This window comes from Equus caballus, chromosome 5, assembly GCF_041296265.1.
Source record: "Equus caballus isolate H_3958 breed thoroughbred chromosome 5, TB-T2T, whole genome shotgun sequence".
Classification (NCBI taxonomy): domain Eukaryota; kingdom Metazoa; phylum Chordata; class Mammalia; order Perissodactyla; family Equidae; genus Equus; species Equus caballus.
The window spans coordinates 100,914,569-100,934,278 of NC_091688.1; the positions used below are offsets into that span (position 1 = coordinate 100,914,569).

Below are 19,710 nucleotides of genomic sequence, written 5' to 3' on the forward strand. Positions count from 1 at the left end.
GATTTCTTAAAAACAAAGCCACTGACATAATGCAAGTTAAAAATCAATCTCCCTTTTGGAAAAACTAAATGATGTCCTGAGATGGTATTTATAGTTACCATTTAAGAAAACTGGGAAACCGTACTCATTTTCGCAATCAATACTTTATATATAGCTCTCCTGAAAACTACATTCATTGGCCACTCGCACCAAGATCTACTGAGGTCACAGGGAAGAAAAAACACAGAAGCAGTTGAGTTAGAACTTAAGAAAATGGAGCAAAGCAAAAGTCAAATCAGAGAGATCAGCAGCCCAGGACATTAAAAGACCTTGAGAAAATCTATCCAATCAGACAAATAGGTAAAGTTAGAAAACTGTCCATCTTCAAGATGACATAATTTTTTTAAATTTTGGATTCAGAGAGTCTTCCAAATGAGGTTAGGTTACACACCTAACTTTAACGTAAATGTTTTTGTTTGGACAAGAACACAAACATGTCAAGTTCAAAGGAAAATAAGACGACAGCGCAATTAATAAAGAGTCTAAAAATGTGATCGAGTGCTTACAGCCTCTGCTGAGTGGCTGAGTGGCGCGCGCGCGCACACACACACACACACACACACACACACTACACATATCGCTTAAGCCCCCTAGATCATGCCAGGGATTCTAGTCAAAGCACCACATTCATCAGGGGAAGACTTTAAATGAAATCAAAGCCTATGACTCCAGGGAAAAAGGGAACAAACCACAGAGGGAAGCCTCTCCTTGCCAGGCGTTCTCCACGGGGGAGCCCGCGGCACCCTCCCCGGAGCCCTGGAAGGTAGGGATTCTTACACAGGAGGAAATTCAGTTAGCTAACTTCCCCCAAAATTTACAAAGCCAGTAAGAGGAGGAGCCGGAGGGAGGCCTGATTTCAAAGCCCAACTCTGTTTCCTCTATGCCACAGAGCCAACTCCTGTGCTGACCACTTGCCATGCCAAAACCCACTGGATACTTCCACGGAGAACTTCCCAGAGGCATGTGAAACTCGTTATCCTCCCCAACCCTGGACGGTCCTTCTGTTCAACGAGACCACATTTCCCCACAATCACTGAAGTGCAACCCTTCAGAGGGCTGCAGTTGGCTCTGCCCTTGCCACCATTCCCATCTACAGACAGTCCTGTGAGGCACTGCCATCATGACCTCAACTTCTCCCAAATCCCCTTGTTCCGTTACTTTGACCCTAAACCTGATCTAAACTGTTGCGACACAATTTTAGCTGTGCTCCACTTTCTCTCCGCTATGGTGCACTCCGTACTTTGCTATGGAAAAGCACAAGCATGCCTTTAAAGGAGTCAGGGGAAAGCACTGACACCCCACAGCCTTCCTATTTATAAACTCACTCTGGAATTACACGTAAGGCCCCCGGGCCATTTCCAGGTTCCTTGCCTAGAATTCCTCCAACTCCAGATGTCAATCAAAATCTCCCTAATTTGAATCACCTACTCCAAGACACGATGCCTCCATCGGAAACACTGCTCCCACCTTTCCAGCCGCCAGCACCTGACCCATCCTTCAAGGCTCAGTCCTACGCCATCTCTCCCACGGCTTCCCTTACTCTTTCATCCAGAAGTGTAACAGCCATTCAGCACTGACTCTCTGTTAGACATCAGAGATACAGAAATGAACTCAATAAAAGTTTATACAAGTAACTCCTCTCTTCACTGTTCTTATAAAAAAAATTTCATCCCTTTTTTTATAGCTCTCAGTATAACCTGCCTTAGAAAACAATTAATTGGAGGTATTTTTTACCTTGTCAATTCCTTAAAGGTGCAGACCAATTTTTATTCCTATTAATAGGATGCTATTGGAATACATTGATTTAACAAGTACTTACTTATGTTTAAAATCTACCCATTTGTCTGTGGATACTGTAACAACCTCTTAACTATTCTTCCTAGTTTCACTCTAGAACCTTCCATTCCAGTTTTCAAATAGCCTGAGTGATCTATTAAAAATGAATCAGATTGTCAGTCTCACATTTAAAAACAATGGCTTCACCTTGGATGAGGCAATGGTTTATTACCTGTGACACCAAAAGCACAAGCAACAAAAGAAAAACATAAAGTGGACTTAATCAAAATTAAAAGTTTTTTGTGCTTCCAAGGGCAAAATCAAGAAAAGGAAAAAGACAACCCACAGGATGGGAGGAAATATACACAAATCATATATCTAACAAAGAACTTGTATCCAGAATATATAAAGAACTCAGCAATAAAAGGACAAATGAGCCCATTTAAAAATGGGCAAAGGACCAGAATTGACATTTCTCTAAAGAAGATTTACAGGGGCCGGCCCTGTGGCCACATGGTTAAGTTTGCGCATTCCGCAGCAGGCGGCCCAGTGGTTTCATCGGTTCAAATCCCGGGCGCGGACATGGCACTGCTCATCAAACCACACTGAGGCAGCGTCTCACATGCCACAACTAGAAGGACCCACAACTAAGAATATGCAACTATGTACCAGGGGGCTTTGGGGAGAAAAAGGAAAAAAATAAAATCTTAAAAAAAAAAAAAAAGATATACAAACGGCCAATAGCACATGAAAAGATGTTCAACATGATTCATCCTTAGGGAAATGCAAATCAAAATCACAATGAGATACCACTTCACATCCACTAGGGTGCCCAAAATCAAAAAGACAGACAATAACAAGTTTTGACAAGGATGTGAAGACATTGGAAACCTCATTGATCGCTGGTGGGAATGTAAGATGGTGTCCCTACTTTGGAAGACGGTTGGCAGTTCCTCAAAATGTTAAACATAGTGTCACCAAACGACTCAGCAGTTCCACTCCTAGGTATATACCCAAGAGAGATGAAAACATGTATCCACACAAAAACTTATATACTAATGTTCATAGCAGGAGACAACCCAAGTGTCCATCCAACTAATGAATGAATAAACAAAACGTGCTATATCCATACAATAGAATATTACCTGGTAACAAAAAAGAATGAAATACTGATTCATACTACAGCGTGGATGAGCCTCGAAAACATGCTAAGTGAAAGAAGCCAGATACCACAAGTCACGTATTCCATGAGTCCATCTATATGAAAAGTCCAGAGTAGGCAAATCTATACAAACAGAAAGCCAATAGTGATTGCCAAGGGCTAGAGGGAGGGAGGAACGGGGAGTGACTGCTAATGAGCACAGGGTGTCTTTCTGGGGTGATGAAAATGTTCTGAAATTAGATAGTGGTGATGGTTGCACAACTCTATGAAACATACTAAAACCCACTGATTTACACAGTTTAAAAGGATGAACTTTATTGTGTCCAAGGTACGTCTCAGAAAAGCTGTTATACATAAAGAATAAAGAAAAATAACAACCACCACCAAAAAAACCCCAATCACTCTCCATTCAGTTATGTTGAAGCCCAAACTCCCAGTCAGGCCTCGAGGCCCTAGGCCTCCTTTCCGGTCTCCTCTTCTCCCATCCCCTCCTCACTCACAGTGCTCCAGAGACACCTGCCCCCTCACCTTTCCACTATGGAAAGCTCACTCCTACACTTAGGGTCTTTCCACATGCTGTTCCCTCTGCCCCCACATCTGCACACGCCCAGCTCCCAGCTTCAGAGCTCAGCTTAATCATCATCTCTGGGCAGCCTTCTCCGACTCCACAATCTAAGGCAGTCTCCCAGTCACGCTCCCTCACCACGCTATCACACAGGCTCCACAGGACTCACACAGGAGACGAGGCATCAGGCATCTGGTATACAAGGTTCTCTTGATTATCCTTCCCTTGTTCAGAGCATGTCTCCCCTCCTGCCATAAGAGGCTATCAAAACATCTGTTGAACCGAACCGACACTAATGAATTTACTATTCATATGGTGAGATTCTATAGCTGAGGTTATGACTCAGATCATCTGATGATGGACGCCATGTTAGAAAAGGACGGGGAGCTGCCAGCAGCTGCGGAAAAGCTTCATAGAAGCGATGAGACCGAAAACAGACTGAGAGATTAACAGAAGTGTGAAAGGCTAACGGGGGAAAGCTACATCTGAACTGCGCCCTCCCCACCGTGTCCACGACCTCAACACAACACCCACACCCACACACACCCCACCAGGACACATGGGAACTAACGCGGAACCTAGAACTTGAACCCTGGACTGGACGCATCCTAGGGTACCCCTGCCTGCCTCCTCGTACCTAACTCTGGTACAGAAACATCTGTCAAATGACTAAGGAAATAACAAGTTCAAGCATCATTCCAGAACTCTTACCTTACGATGAAAAGCAATTTTTACCTCCTCACAATTACATATGTTTCTATTTTAGAACTTTTTTGGTCTTTTTTTTTCTTTTTGCGAGGGAGGAGGAAGTCGGTGTTTCTTTTTTTAAAATGTTTTAGAGACAGAACAACAACAAACTACATAGCTCTAGCTCACCCTTCAAGAACCTGCTGGATCTCAGTGTGCTTGTGGAGAACTAAGCTGCGATGTCTGCCGGCCGTCCCCTGTCCCAGTGCCGCATTTAAAAGACATGAGGTGGACATGTCACAGGTACGGGAGTTCCTGGATGGCAGCTTCACACAACGGGAAGTTTGAACCAGGTCTGGAGCCTCAAGTTGGAAGGCAAGCTTCTCTGTTTAACTAGCTGTTTGACCCAAGGCAAGTGACTTGATCTCTACGAGGCCATTTCTTTATTTGTAAAATGATGAACTAACAACTGCTCTGTAGACCTGTGTGTGGACCGGAGGATAATGTGCATCCCTTGGCCAGTGCAGGGTCTGGCACACACCTGACCCTCTGCAAATGTTAGTTCTAAGGACCACGTCCCACGAATGACAAAGAACCAGGGCCACAGGCGGCTGGTCAACAAGAAAGTGGTGAAGAACAGAAAACAGTTGATTTCTAGCCTCTTGGGAATTTGATGAGCAGGAGTGACTTTGCACTATTCCAATCGATCAGTCTCCGGCTAACTCAGGGATGCTGGCTGCCGGATCTGTTGTTTAACTAGTACAAGAAGTCTTGGGACTTGGAGGTGAGACTGTTAAAATATAACAGCGGCCGTCTATCTGGACTTCACGGGGCTGTACAAAGGAGCCCTTTGGTACCAGGTCTCAAAGGCCAACCTCAGAACTAAACACCAAGCAGGGGGGCGACAGGCACAGAGTGAAGCCACAGCCCCTACTACCTGCTCAGGCTTCCAAAACAAATCTCTTTTGCTTACAGCAAAACACATGGTGGAGATATCAGATCCACCGTGGAAGCACGCTGTCTAAAACTTTACAAGAAAAGTGTAATTTCCAACTACTTAAATCTTTTCACAACATGGATGGCACAGACTGTTAAAGAGCAGACTAGCACAATATAACACCGTTTAGCAATTTACTCGGTAAATTTTAAAGGAAACAGGGAATTTGATATGCCTTTCATAATGGACGGATTTATAGCTAATAGCCTGGGTCCAATTTACTAGTTTCATGATCAGTTGCCATCACTTTGAGTTCCAGGGAGTTTGAAGCAGAAGTTTCAAAGTTTCCTAAACTGTGATGCCACTACATTTGTGTGTATCTTAAAGGTAAGCACGGGTAGTAGGAGCTGGAAAAGGGAATCTGGGGCAGGTGCAATAACCCTTTCCTTTGACAGAACAATTAAGAGATGAATGAGGATTACGATGACAAGGTGTGATCAAGCCACAAAAGCAGTGATCTCTTGTGGACCGCAAACAAGTTCTAGAAGAGGAGTTCAAGGTGCGTTGTGGCAATGACCGCCCCATCTCCTCACCTGGAAGCTGGACTTACTTGTCAAAACACAGCTTGGGGATCATCTCCTCTACAAAGCTTTCCCTAACACCCCTCCTCCTGAATGCTGGGCGGGCCCCCTCTTCGCTGTGTCCCCCAGGACCTACCATGCACATCTGGCAGCCTCCTACTTTGTACTTGTTTGCTTACCTGCCTCTCCCAGTAAACAGTTTGCTTACCTCCCTCTCCCAGTAAACAGCAGCTCCTTCAGGGAACAGAGCTTGTCTCACCTCTTCGGATCCCACAAGCCAACAGTGCCAGGCACGCAGTCATTTGTTGAAAGACACATTTACCAGGACATTCAGTGCAGCATGCGTGTTTACCAAAGGACTGTAAATAACCTAAATTCCCATCAACAGAGGACTAGTTAAATCAGCGGTTCTCAAAGTGTGGTCCAAGGACACCTGAGGGTCAATGACTCTTTCAGGGGTCTGTGAATTTCCCCATTTCTCTAGCTACATATCTATGTGAAGTCAGATATTTTTCCAATACTTTAACCAAAACAACACGGCACACAGACTAAATGAAGAACCAGATATGAGGATCTAGCTTTCTTTTATTAAGCCAGACCTCAAAGAGATTTGCAAATATGCAAAAACACTACTCTTCTCATTGGATTTTGGTTTGGAAAATAGTTATTCTTCATAGAAAAACATCATGTTAGCATGTAACAAGTTTATTCTTGTAATTTTTAATGAATTAATAGATATCTTTCAAATTTCTCAGATTTAATTTCTAACATGGTTAGTATCTATAGGTATAACCCATAGAAACAAAGGCTCTTTGGAGTTCTCGATGAGTTTGAAATGTGTTAAGAAGTCCTGAGACCAAAACATTTGCGAATGGCCGGTTAGAAAATATGGTCCAGCTCTACGATAAAAGAGCATGCAGCCATTTTTTACAGGAATGAGGAAGAATGACACATGCTAGTAGAAACCAATGTTTAAGCCACTCTAAGTTTAAAAAAAGGAACGCAAAACGAAGTATAAATGTGTACACTTTTTTAAAACAAGAGGCACTGCTATATATACATACACAATATATATGTATGCTCAAATTCTTTGGATGAACATCCAAGAAAAGTAAAAAGCAGGTACCCGAATGGAGTCTAACTGAGGAGCCAGGGGTCAGGGAGGGGAGACCTCCCACTCCACTCCCAGTGACTTCTTGGAAAACGTTACCATCTTCATGTATGACCTTTCCAAAAAAGTCAAAAAGGGAGGAAAAATTATATTGAAATAGTACAAGGGCACTAAACTCAAAGAACCAATGGGAATGACATTGGAAAATATTGAATGATACACTGTGAAACAAAGAAGGAATTTTCAAGACAGTAATACACAGCATATTCTTGAAAAAGTCTGGAAAGATATACAGTATATAAAAGTATTAACAGTGTTTTTTCCTTCCAGTTAGTGGGATTACAAGTGTTTGTTTTCTTTATCTTTCTTGGCTTTCTAAACTTTTGATAACTTACACATACTATCTCTATCATCAGAAAACAAGAGTTCAAATACATACATACAAATGTACGTGTATCTATGTCTGTACTTGAATACAATAGTAAGACCAAAAAGTACAGGAATAAAGCAGACGTAGCAGCCACTTTTACACCGAGATCGTGACTGGATGTTTGCAAGACAAGTTTAAAACTCCCTTCTTCTGCTAAGGTTTGAAAACTATTCTGGTTGGGTCATTTTATTCCCAGTAAGCTATCCCAAAGAAAGTCTATTTATCCAATGATTTACATACAGTGACATTCAGAAGAGCATTATTAAACAGCAAATAGCCCAAACGTCCCACACCATTTGGTCAGACACACTCTAGTTCAACTCTCAGACGTCCAGGCTGAAATCCCAGGACTCGCTGTCGATCACCTCCTCTCCGTCACCCACAACCGACTCCTTCTGTGCAGTTGGCGCTGCCTTCATGCATATCCTAAAGCCCTTCACCCCCTCCTCCTTTGCCACTACCACCCAGTGCAAGTGACAGCCTACTCTTCTCATCCGCACTGGTCTCCCTGGTACCACTCACTCACCTGGACTCACTTCACACAGCATCCCAAAGGTCGACTTTTAGAAAATAAATCCATTCATGTCACTGTCCTATTTAAAACCCTTCAATAGGTTTCCAGTGCCCTTAGAATAGAATCCAATCTTTTCTAGGACCTGCTCATCTCTCTCTCCTGACCTCTGTCCACATGCCCCTTGCTCCCTGAACATACGGCCTTTCTTTCTGTTCCTCAAATGAGCCATGCTGGTTCTCACCTTAGGGCCTTTGCCCTTGCCATCCCTCCTCCCTGGAACACTCTGCTCCTAGAGCAGGATGTGTTCATTCCGTGGTTACTCACCTCCCAGAGAGGCAGCCCTCATCACACAGCCTAGGAGAGTCCACCTTAGCCTTGGTCACCCACGCATCACTGGTTCATTTCCTTCACAACATGCACCCGTATTGCAGACCATCCTGTTCATTCCATATGTGCTCAGCTTCTGTCCCCTCACCTCGCTGTGGACTCTCACCTCTAAGAACAAAGGAATATGTGAGTGGGCACTCAAAAAACATCCGGTAAATGAATGGAACACTGTATAGAAATTACAAAGGTTTTTGAAGAAGCTTTAAGAACACAGGAAAGTGCTCACAAAACAGATCTAAGTGGAAGGGGAAAGATTATCAACTAATATAATGCCAAGTTAGTTTGTTGGGGGTAGCGGGGCAAATATGCAGAAAAGAACCGAAAAATAACTTCCGTTAGACTTTTCAAGTGTCTGAATGGTATTATGGGTAATTTTTACTTGTCTCTTCAGTGTCTTCCACAGTTTCACATTTTCCAAATTTTCTATAAGGCATGACTTTGATCAGAAAAAGCAACTTTTTAAAAACTACCATACTGGAAGAATGCTCAGATTCGGCTGAGCGTGTGGCTAAGGCAGACTTACTGTCATGGGACAGCTCATTCAAGTCATAAATAACTCTTCAAATACGCGCACAAACCCTCAGACAAAGAAATCAGAAAAATAAAGAGATGTGGGTGGACCTTCAGACTGGAGAGATGCCTCAAAACTGGTCAGATCCTTGACCTGCGCTCCATGCCAAATCTCACCAGGCTAGGAAAAAAAAAAAGGAATACAGCATATTCTAGAAATCCTGTAATAAGCCAAGACCCTATACGGTCTACAAAAAGGTTAACATTTAAAGTTGCTTTAGTTACACTGTTGACCTCTGTCTCTCAAGCCTAACAGAACCTCTGCATCTTCCAATTCTCAGAAGCGCCCCCCCTTACATAAGAAAAGACACATTTATCCTTAATGAGTACCAAAAAACGCCGAGCCCTCTGAACTAGGTCATCTTTTCAGAGAAGAGAGGCTCAGCCCAGTCTAATTTGAAATGCTAGTCCCATTGGCAAACCCCAGAAAGAGCTGCAGTTAATATTAATTAAGAGCAGAAACAGGTTTGTTCTTGAACATCTTTTCTCTCAGTCAAGTCCGAGTTGCTTCCATAGGAAACTGTGCCAATTTTCCTGCACACGAGATAATAGACCCAGCACAGAATAATGTGATTTTTTTAAATACCACTATTTGTCCAACCTTCAAGAAAGGATTCTCACATCCCTCAAGGGAGGTTTCAGTCATCCATCACTCAACAGAAGAAACTATCACCAAATATAAAAAGGTTTAGGGGACAGCCCGGTGGCGTAGAGGTTAAGTTTGCACGCTCCACTTTGGCAGCCCAGGGTTTGCAGGTTCAGATCCCAAGGGCAGACCCACATGCTGCTCATCAAGCCATGCTGTGGTGGCATCCCACATACAAAATGGAGGAAGATCGGCATAGGTGTTAGCTCAGGGACAATCTTCCTCAAGCAAAAAGAGGGAGATTGGCAACAGATGTTAACTCAGGGCCAATCTTCCTCACTGAAAAAGGAAAAAAAAAGGTTTAATGGAACTTACTACTGAGTGCCAGCCATGTGTGTGTGTTTGTGTGTGTGCATGCGCTCATACATCTGTATACACATGCACACACACACAGAAAAGTTAATATTCCTTATGACAGAGTGTAGGGCCCAGCTCCTGGCAACCTAAGAGAACTCTCCCTTCTATTTACTCATGCAAATTGCTAAAGAAAACATGAGCCAAAGATTTGGGGGTGCGTCTTCAAACAAGGTATTTGATAAGTCTCGGCCTGCACCGCTCCAGGCTGACTAGGCAGAGCCAATGGGTGACAGCCATCACGCGGCTAATCTCAGACCCAAAGTAAGTACAAACTTTGACGGTAAATCAGGGCTAATTAAGCAGGATGGACTTGATGGCTGCAAGACTGTTTGACTCCTTCTGGGGAAGATGAAGATAGAGTTCATGACCCACACCTTCAAAACAGACTTGCTGAAGTCCTTAGATGCATTAAGTACTTTGCCAGTCCCAGTCCTCTAAGTCTCAGTGGCAACTGGAACATCGTGAAGGTAGAAGGGACAACAAGGGGCACGAGATTATCTGAAATACTGCTCTAGCCCCCAGCACCTAGAACACTGACTGACACATGGCAGGTACTCAGGAAATATCTATTAGATGAATCTGACTGACATTTGCTGTGCTGCCTTACAACCATACGTGACAGCAGCTACGGAATCAACAAGCTATGTGCAGAGGAAGGAGACGAATTCTGCCAGGGCAGGGGAGGGAAGAGTTCCAGAAGCAATGAATAGCCCTACTCTGCAGGAGCAGCTTCTCACCAGGCAGTGGCTGCAGGAAAGCCATGTGGACAGGGGTAGGCCGGCAATCAGGCTGCAGCAGATGGTTGAGCTACTCTCCAATTCAAACTCCTACCAAGGTTTTAACGCCTGGGGTTTTGCCATGCCTCATGCTCTCCTTCAAACCTTCAACTATAAAGGGTACATACAGAGGGGCTGTTATGCTTCTCTACCGGGAAATTAGCTAAAAGCAAACAGCAGGTAACAGAAAAATAAATACTGTGAAATGTGTTATTTACCAGGCAGCGAGCCTGTAAGACTCTTAGACCTTCTGAGAGAGAAAAATAATCCGAGAGCACCTACGTCCACGAGAAAGAAGCCACTCTCAAAACAAATTGCTGTCCTTTATTTTTCTTCTTTCCCCAACAAACAGTTTTTAAATTGGTTTATGCAAAAGCTACTTGATTCCCAACAGAATAAAGAAAAAGAGAATATAAACATTTCATAGTCACTTCTTAGTCCAGGGAGAAACAGTAGGGGGAAATGAAGCCATTTGGAAGAGAACAGAAACTAAAATTCAGAACAAAAGAAAGTTAAAATGAAAAAAAATGAGAATAAGGGAAAACAGCAAGTGGAAACTTTTCAAAACCTCTAAGAAATAAGCCACTTCCCATGACACTCTCTTTAAAAATGGAGAGAGCCACTAATGCAGTCCCCTGATGGACGTTTTGAAGTTGCTCCCACCAGGCCTAGGGAAGGCTAAGAAACCGGCTCAACCCCACCCTGGCGGGCCCTGCCATCACTATGCCTTCTCCCTATCACCGAGAAGCCCACCCAATCACAAAGTCGGTTGGCTGAGAGCCAGCCTGCCCTCTCATACAGCTCCCTCCCCAAGCTGCATTCCAAACACAGGAAGAAGAAAATGCATTTGAATGTGGTATTAAAATTAAAACAAACCCAACTGAGCTAACAACACCCGCATGAGAAAATTCCAGGTGCAAGAGAAAATTCGAGGTGCAATCTGGTACACAAAACTCTTCCTTCTGAGAACTAGGGGTGGGGGGAGATATTCTTGAAAATCAAAGTAAAATCTTTTGCAACCGGCTTAAGAGATAATGAATAAAACTCTGCCTTTGAGATACTTCTTAATTCCTAGCTTTTAAGCTTTCTGTTTTCCAGCACAGTGCTCCACCCACTTCTTGAAACTCATCTTTGCTTCTGTAACGAAGATCCCTCCATAGCCACCCTATAATGGCAATGAGCCCCGCGGACACCGATGAGAACAGAGGCGATAGCAGAGCCCCTCATTCGCAAGACCAGGTTTTCACAAACGAGTCGCTAATGATGAGCATCTGCATCCCAGAAGGGCTGTGGACCCCGCAGCAGCACCACAGCTCCCTCTCGCCTTTTAACGCCAATTCATTACGAACTGGTGTGAATGCGGGGTGGGAGGGGAGGGGAGAAGGGCCGGACCGCAAGACTAAGAGATCGGCGACCTGTATCCCCAAATTCACCACGCAAGCCAAAGGAGGCATTCTCAAGAAGCCATTTCCAGGGAAGCCGGATTCAAAACGTAATTCGTCAGATCGAGGCTCCCACTGGTCTCCTAACAGCCAGGCCCCGGCTTGGGGAGGAGGGGGAGTCTGGGGTGACTTTACCTTAGAAGGCGGCAGCGAACAGACAGGCCTTTCAAAGCTACCCACGGCTCAGCCCAGAGGCCCGAGGCTGCGCGGAGGGGCTGGAAGGGCGCGCGGCGAGTCCCGCGGCGCCACAGGTGCCCCCGGCGCAGCCCGGCCCGACTCCCACAGGTGGGCGGCGCTGGGCCGGGGCTCCGGGAGAGGAGGGGGCGCCGCGGCTCACCAGGGACGAGGGGAGCAGGGGACGGCTTCGCCTTAAGGAAGCGGGGCGAGAGGGGTGCTCGGGTCGGCAGCCGCCTGGCGCTCAGCTCGGTGCACAGCGGCTCTTCCCCGAGGCAGGAGGAGCCCGGGCGCAGAGACGAGCCGCTCGCACCTCCCAGCCTCCTCCCCGCGAGCCCTGGCCTCCCCCCCGGGCGCGGTTAAGGCTCCCGGGCGCGGGCCACCGGCTGCATGCGCCCCGGCACGTAGGAGCCTGCGACCACACGCGGGCGGGGGAAGGGCGCCCGTGGCAGAGGAGCCCGGGCCCCTGGGGCGGATCGTCTCCCCGGCCTGACCTCATCCCACTCCGCTCGCCCCCGCCCCTCGCCCCGCACCCCCTCACCCGTGTTGGCCTTGATGTTCTCCCGCAAGAAGTGGCCGCTGGAGAGATGCTGGAGGCCAAAGTTCTGGGCGATCCTCTGGCACACGGTGCCCTTGCCCGAGCCGGGTGGCCCCAGGATGACCGCGCGCAGGAGTTTGGAAGCCATGGCCTTGGCGAGGAGGGGGCGGCCGGACAGCGGCCCCGGAGAAGCCCCGGGAACTTTCTTCCTTCTGCCCGCCGCTGACACCCTGGGCTCGCGCGGGGACTGGCCGGCCGCCCCTGCAGGGGAAGGAGAGACTTTGGAGACAACCCCTCCCCTCGGCCCCGCGCGGGGCCGGCTCGAAGGCGGAGTAAGGCGCCACGCTACACCTCCCCGCCCTCCTCGCCCCCACGCCGCGAGCGGGGAACTCCGAGCCCCCGCCCCGGCACGCTCAGCCTTCGGGGCTCAGAGGTCCGCGCGGCCGGTCCCACGCCATCCCTCCCTCCATCTCGCGCCCCACGCCGTCTCCGCCGCGCGGGGGAAACGGGGGAGGCGGCGACTGCCAGCGCGCCCGGGCGGCCGGGAGCTGAGCCCCTGCCGGGGTCCCCGCACGTGGGCAGCGTTCATTCCGCGCCTCCGCCCCTCCCCGGCGGCTGTCACATCCCCGGAGTCGCCCTGCCTGCTGCCTGCCACCCGCACAGCCGGCACGGCGCCCACCTCCGCCTAGGGTGGACGGATGCGCTCCCCGCCGCCAGGAGCCGGAGGCCCGCGCCTCTCTCCCCGAAGCGGCCAAATGGACGCCCCCTCGGCCGGCCGGGACGCGGCGCTCCCGGAGGCCTCCGGCCCGGATCCCGCTGGGCGGCGCCGCCTCCGCCCGCCCCCGCTCCGAGCCCGCCGTCCGCGCGGGCCTGGCGCCTGACGTCAGCTGGGAGAGCGGCCCCGCGCCGCCCGGCCGCGCCCCCTCCCCGGCCCGCTGCCCGCCGCCCGCCGCGCCCCCTCCCCGGCCCGCTGCGCCCGCAGCGTCCTCCCCGCCCGCGCGCTCCCCTCATCCCGCGGGGCCGCGGGGCGAAGGGAGGCGGAGAAGGCGCGAGGGACAGAAGCCAGTCTTCTGTGGTCGCCTAAGGACCCCGCCAACTGTGAGGGCAAGGAAAAATACAACTTGTTGCGCGCCTACTGTGCGTCAAGTTCGGAGCTGGGTGCTTTCCTTACGCGGCAACCCTTCGGGGTAGGGTATTCACAGATGAGAACGGAGGCTGGAATATGGCCATTCATCCGTTGATTCACGCGTTCAGCAGGTGTTTATTGAGCACCCACTGTGTGCCAGACACCGTTCTAGACGCTCGGCGTACAGCTGTGAACCAGAGAGATGGAAGCCTGCCCTCGTGGAGGTGACATTCCAGCGGGGGTTTCCAACGCTCAGCTGCCTGACTCCAAAGCGCCGTTCTGGGAAGAAGGAAGGAGGGGATGATGGCTCACCTGCGCTCAGGACCTTATAGCCAGGTGGTTCCAGGACGTCAGGGCCCAGCAAGTTGTCTCTACACCTACAACTCACCAAGTCCAAATGGGGCTGTCTCCCCCCTCCCTTCCCTGCACATCCCAATCCCTGTCCTCTTAAATCTGTTCCTTGCCTGCAGCCCTTACTCCCAACTTGGACTAGTGCAATAACCCCCAGGAGTCTCCAGTTTCTCCAGTCCCTCCTCGATGCAGCTGCCAGAGATATTGCTAAAGTGCAAGTCAATTTCTATTATTTCCCCACCTCGGGTATTATTGTCTCTTCAAGATAAAGTAAAAAATCTTCGGCAGGGCACACAGGTGCCTTCCCAACTCCTTTGCATTTCACCCGTTCCCCTCCTCTACCCCCCTTCCACAGGCCTCCTGCCTCTGGGGAAATGCACCGCTGAGATCTGAGAGTCACCACACATGGCTCACGGATGGGGAGGGACCCACACAGATCGTGGGGACAGTGTGGGGAAGAGTCTCCTCGAGATGCCTGGCTGCTCTGTCTCTGTCAGGGGGCTGGAGGGGGAGCCTAGCATAGTACCCCCAGCCCAGCCCCTCTCCCCCACTGCCTCCTCACACAGACAGTGGGATACTACCTAGTATCTGGCTACCTGGCAGCAGACCCAGGCCACCGACCCCAGGCCAGCATCTGTTCCATAGGCTCCTTCCCATGTCTAAACTATCTCAGAGTGTGCTGTAGACCTCAGGAGGTTGTTGCACTGAGCCCCTTCACCTGGAAACAAGGAGGGAGAAGAGCTTCTAATGAAAGGGGATGGTGCCACTTATATCTCCCTTTTCTTCCTGCCATATATGCTATATAACATATGCTATATAACTAGATAATATCTAGCAAATACTTTGCAGTCCTTCTCAAACCTGAGCATGCATCCAAACCACTCCAGGGGGTGATTCTGATTCTGTGGGTCTGAGGTGGGCATTCTAGCAAGTTTCCAGGTGGCATTGAGGCTGCTGATCTGGAGACGGCACTGAAAACCACTGCTCTAGTGAAATGAGCATTGAGAGGGGAGGTGTGTGGTCTCTTGATTCCTCTGCCTGCTGTGGGACCTTAGCCCTCAACCTCTTTCTTCTTTTTCTAAAATGAGGAGGTGGCTTTAGTACATCTGGAAGTTCCCTTTGTAGCTATCAGGAATGGATTCTGTAAGTTCCCACAGGAAATAGGGCTTCTAGCCCCCAAAAGTAATGCGCTATACCCTACCTGCCCTATTGCCCGGTTCTTTTGACCACTTTTGAAATGTCTTTACCAACATCACCTTACAAACTTATGAGCAGGGCTAGCCAACTCACAGGGTCTTAGAACTTCATGCCTTAGGAGCTTAGGAGCTTCGATTATGAAACAGAAAGAGGAGTTGTGACATGGGTAAACTCATTGCAGAAACCCAGCCAGGTCTGGAACGGAGAATTGCACAAAAGACCCCTCAACAGCCCTTCCCCACGTGCAGCCACCTAAGGGTGCCACAGCTCCGTGCTGACCGGAAGCAGAGGAAGTGGAAGACACAGGTTTTGGAGTCAAACGCCCCTGGGATCAAATTGCAACAGCGCCTGTTCAACTAACTCTGCAAGTCTCCTGCTCTGTGAACTTTAGTTTGCTTATCTGCGAAAGGGAGATAGCAGTTATCTCACCGGCTTGTGGTGAGGCTTCAATGAGATAATGGATATAGAGGATTCAGCACAGTGCTGGCACATAATAAGTATTGGATCATGAACATCATCGCCATGATTAACCATGGCCCAATTACTAACCATTATTTAGCCTCTCTGATCATTGGCTTCTCTGACCTCAGTTCCCAAATTGTGAGGAACAAACTCAATAAATGGTAGCTATTCTTATCACATAAACTCATGTGATCAACCTCTGCTTTGCCTAGGGTTTTAAACCCATTTATACTATTTATCGCAGTCTTCAAGATAATATACATCTAAGTGTTTGTCTCCGCTGTAGACAAAGTAAACTCTGAGGGCAGGGGCCAAACTTTATTCACCTTTCTGTCCTCAGAGACAGCCAGCACTTTGCCTGTAATAAGTACTCTGCTATCGTTGGCCAGCGCCTCCTCCTCCCGGCATACTCAACGTCATGCCGTGTTGCCTCTGCAACTTCACTCGATGGTAATAAAAAGTCCACCTTGGATCACACGTCACGCATTCCTTCATCACATTCTCACAAGCTTGCAAAGAAGGTAGAGAGTCTTGTTCCTATTGTACAGAGGGGAAAACTAAGTTTCTGAGAGGTTAGGTGAACTGCCAAATGTCACAGAGCTAGCTGGTGCGGCAGCAGGGACTCAGCCCCAGATTGTCTCACTCGGAGCACAGTGCTCCTGTTGACTACACTTTACTCATTTCCAGCCTGCTCTCACCATCTGCTGTAACCTTGTAGCACCTTGGCTCTTATCTGCTGATCATGTTTCTTTATATCGACTCAATTTGTTTAAATAATTTATTTGAAAAAGAAACTGTATATAACTCAGTAACCATAAATAAAAGGATACACTAAAATAAATGCAAGAAAAATAAAATAAGGCTACCAAATTCCAGCTGGAATCTACTGACTGTCTGCCCATTAAGTTTCTGAGCTTAATCTTTGCTAAAAAAGAAAAAGTAAGGGGTTGTTTACAAGTGTGAGAGAGGTGTGTAAGACAGATGGCATCTAAATGGGACTCTGTTTATCTGTAATCACAGAACTCAAGATAGAATTAGGAAGGGAATACTTCCTCCATAGTCAGTTTAATATTGTCTAAAGCCATGCCCATGCACCACCCAGAATCATCTCAGCACGTCAGAGGATCTCTTGGTCATCAGGGATCATGTCACATACTGTAATGTACTTCAAAGTGTACCTTTGGAATGTAATTTAATATACCTCACTGGATTTTTTTAATGATGTGATTACCCCAACCACAGTTCGCAGATAGGATACTGACCCACTTCAAAAATTAACCCCCATTCTTCCAGCCATCACCTCTCCATCACTGCCTTTCTGTCATCACTTTGGCCTTACTTCTGTTGTGTTTGATGAACAATTGGCTTCATCTTGTCCATCATGGATCCACACAGCTGGTGAAGGGTCCAGACACAGAGAGCAAATATAACTGAATGGCAGCCTCACTGCTGAATGAACAAGTGGATAAAGTTATTTCTCTCTTTGCCCTCCTTGAAGCTCTCTGGACAGAGAGGAAAAAGGCTGGTGACTGGGACATGCCAAGATTCAGGAAAGAAAGCTGGAAAATAATGGGACAAGAAGGGACAAGATATTGGTCCCAGTGTGCCAGGCTCCTTTCTCCCTGTAGGCACTCATTACACTCAAGAAGCTAAAAGGTTGTATTGAGAGAAGAATCAATGGTGGATAAAGGACTTACATGACATTATTTGTGACAAAAGTGCATTCTTACAAGTGAAAGAATCATCTTATCCCAAAATGTTACTGGCTCACATGGTTATTAACCTATAACATCTTAACAGTTAAGAAAAGAGGCAGTAGCATTTATTTTACAAGCCTGCTCTCTCAGCCAAAAAAAAAAGTCCCCAAGCAGTTAAAAAAAAGAACTGGGAGGGAAAAAATCAACATTCTGCATATTTACCTGGCATGAGCCGTTATTCTCCATGAGCAACAGACTATTTACAACTCGCTCCTGGAATAACAGTCTGCGAGGAGGTGCTCTGAGGATAGAAAGATGCTGAACTCCCACCCTCGGTCTTTTCACCGTGAAACACCAGAAGCAAAGCAAGCAACCCTTGTGCTCTACCCTCCAAACAGAATGATGTCATGATGATGTCTCACTCAGAACTTGGCTCTCATTTGTCCATCTGGTAGTAAGGACAGACAGAACTGTGTCACTCCCACTCTTCACCCCACCTTCCTAACCACAATCAATAGAAGAATTCCTTCTAGAAATTGCCTTGGGGTTAGTAGGCATGGCTGGGGATCAGATGCCTTTGGGTGTGTCTTTGCTCTGTGCAAAGTTAACTGCCGGGAGGTGTGCAACTTCCTTCCTGCTCCAGCTGGATGAAGGGACTGGAACCGAATACTGAGTTTATTCTGCCCAAGTCTAGCTCATCAAGGCTGGGTGGGTGAAGGGGATCCCACCTGTGGGAGCCTTCTCAGTTTGGTCTTCTGATAAGGGCAGTAAAGATTATAACCAACATTTATTGAGTATTCGCCACTTGCCAGGCCAGTTCCCTTTCTCTCTCTCTCTCTCTTTCTCTCTCTCTATATTTACCTATATTTATAATTCATTTATTTATTATATAACTTTATAATTATATTATTATTGTATGTTATATATAGTATTAATTTTTACAACAGTCCTATTCCATACATAGGTGGCCTATTATTGTGTGTCTACTTTATAGACCTTAAAACCAAAGCTAGACATCTGGTAACCTGCCTGAGGTCCGGTAGACATAAGTGGAAGATTAAGGACGTAAATCGAGCATCCTGACTGCAGAACCCATGCTCTTTAATCACTGTGTACGCTGATTCAGAGACCTCCGGAGTAACACTGTGATCTTTTATTTTATAGATGAAGAAACTAAGACACTAAGAGGTTAGGCAATTTATCCCCAGTTGTCATTGATCCGGTAAGTGGCAGAATTGGGACTTGAACCCAGGCATCAGGGTCAAAGGACATAACCCTCCCCCATCTCCCGAGGACTTGAGTAAAGAGGCTCCTAAGACTCTGTCAGGAGGGTTCTGCACCAGATTGCTGGTCTCTGGAGAAATACCAACAGGAAGGAGAAGGTCACTCATGTCCAGACTGGCTTGGCTCCCTCCACAGGCCCGTGAGACAACCAGGGTCCTTCCCTCCAGATCCTCCCTCTCAGGAATCTCTGCAAGTTTTAACCTGCATCTTCCCTCCTGAACCTGCCAGGTCATGTGTCAGCCTCCTGCTGCCAACCTGTTGCCAAATCATTGCTGTGTTCCAGTTTTGATCTTGCCGCCAGACCCCTCTGATTTGAGACTTGGCTCCCTGTTGATCTGGCTCTCAAATAGCATTCCCACCTCTTCACCCCATGACGACAGGCCAGCCTCCCAGCTCCAGGGTCAAGCTCATCCCCCACCACCACCACCTCTCTATCACACCATTCCCAAACTTGGCTCCCAGATCCCCACGCCAGGTCATAGACCCCACTTGTCTGGGGGGTCACTATGGACAAGCCATTCTGAAAGACAAACCAAACAGGTGGAGAGGGAGTACAATTTAAAAGTGGGTCTTCTTGCAAAGTTTCAAGAAGACCCCGAGAAGAAACAAAGATCAGAAATGCGATGACCAGCTGTAAGATAGACTGATTAAAGGAAGGTTTCCAAGTGAATTCCAAGTAGAGAAAGGCGATAGAACACAAAGGTTAAGAGGGCGGACTCTAGAGCGAGGCGGACAAGTTCATCTGTTTTCTCTACCACTCACCAGGTGTGTGACTCTAGCAGTTCCTTCATCTGTGCTTCATTTTTCCACCTGAAAAATGGGAATAGTAATAGTTCCTATCTTATAGGGTGGTTGTGAGCTTAAATGAGTTAGTTTGTGTAAATATGGAACCACGCCCGCC

At 47.5% G+C, this 19,710-nt stretch overlaps 1 protein-coding gene across 7 annotated transcripts in view; it reads right to left on the reverse strand.

Moving 5' to 3' along the window:
- Positions 1–13,542, reverse strand: part of AK4 (adenylate kinase 4) — a 66,585-nt gene extending 53,043 nt beyond the window's left edge. The window contains exons 1-4 of one of the 7 annotated variants that reach the window (XM_005610526.3): positions 13,372–13,520; positions 12,696–12,953; positions 8,811–8,880; positions 8,127–8,297 (exon numbers count right to left, since the gene is read on the reverse strand). In XM_005610526.3, coding sequence (XP_005610583.1) covers positions 8,127–8,148 — 22 coding nt within the window. In that variant the 5' untranslated portion in view covers positions 8,149–8,297; positions 8,811–8,880; positions 12,696–12,953; positions 13,372–13,520. Of the gene's footprint in view, positions 1–8,126; positions 8,298–8,810; positions 8,881–12,115; positions 12,633–12,695; positions 12,954–13,371 lie in introns of those variants that run through there. The other 6 variants (XM_005610525.4, XM_023641944.2, XM_023641945.2 and 3 more) reach the window with 6 other exon arrangements.
- Positions 13,543–19,710: the final 6,168 nt, after the last annotated feature.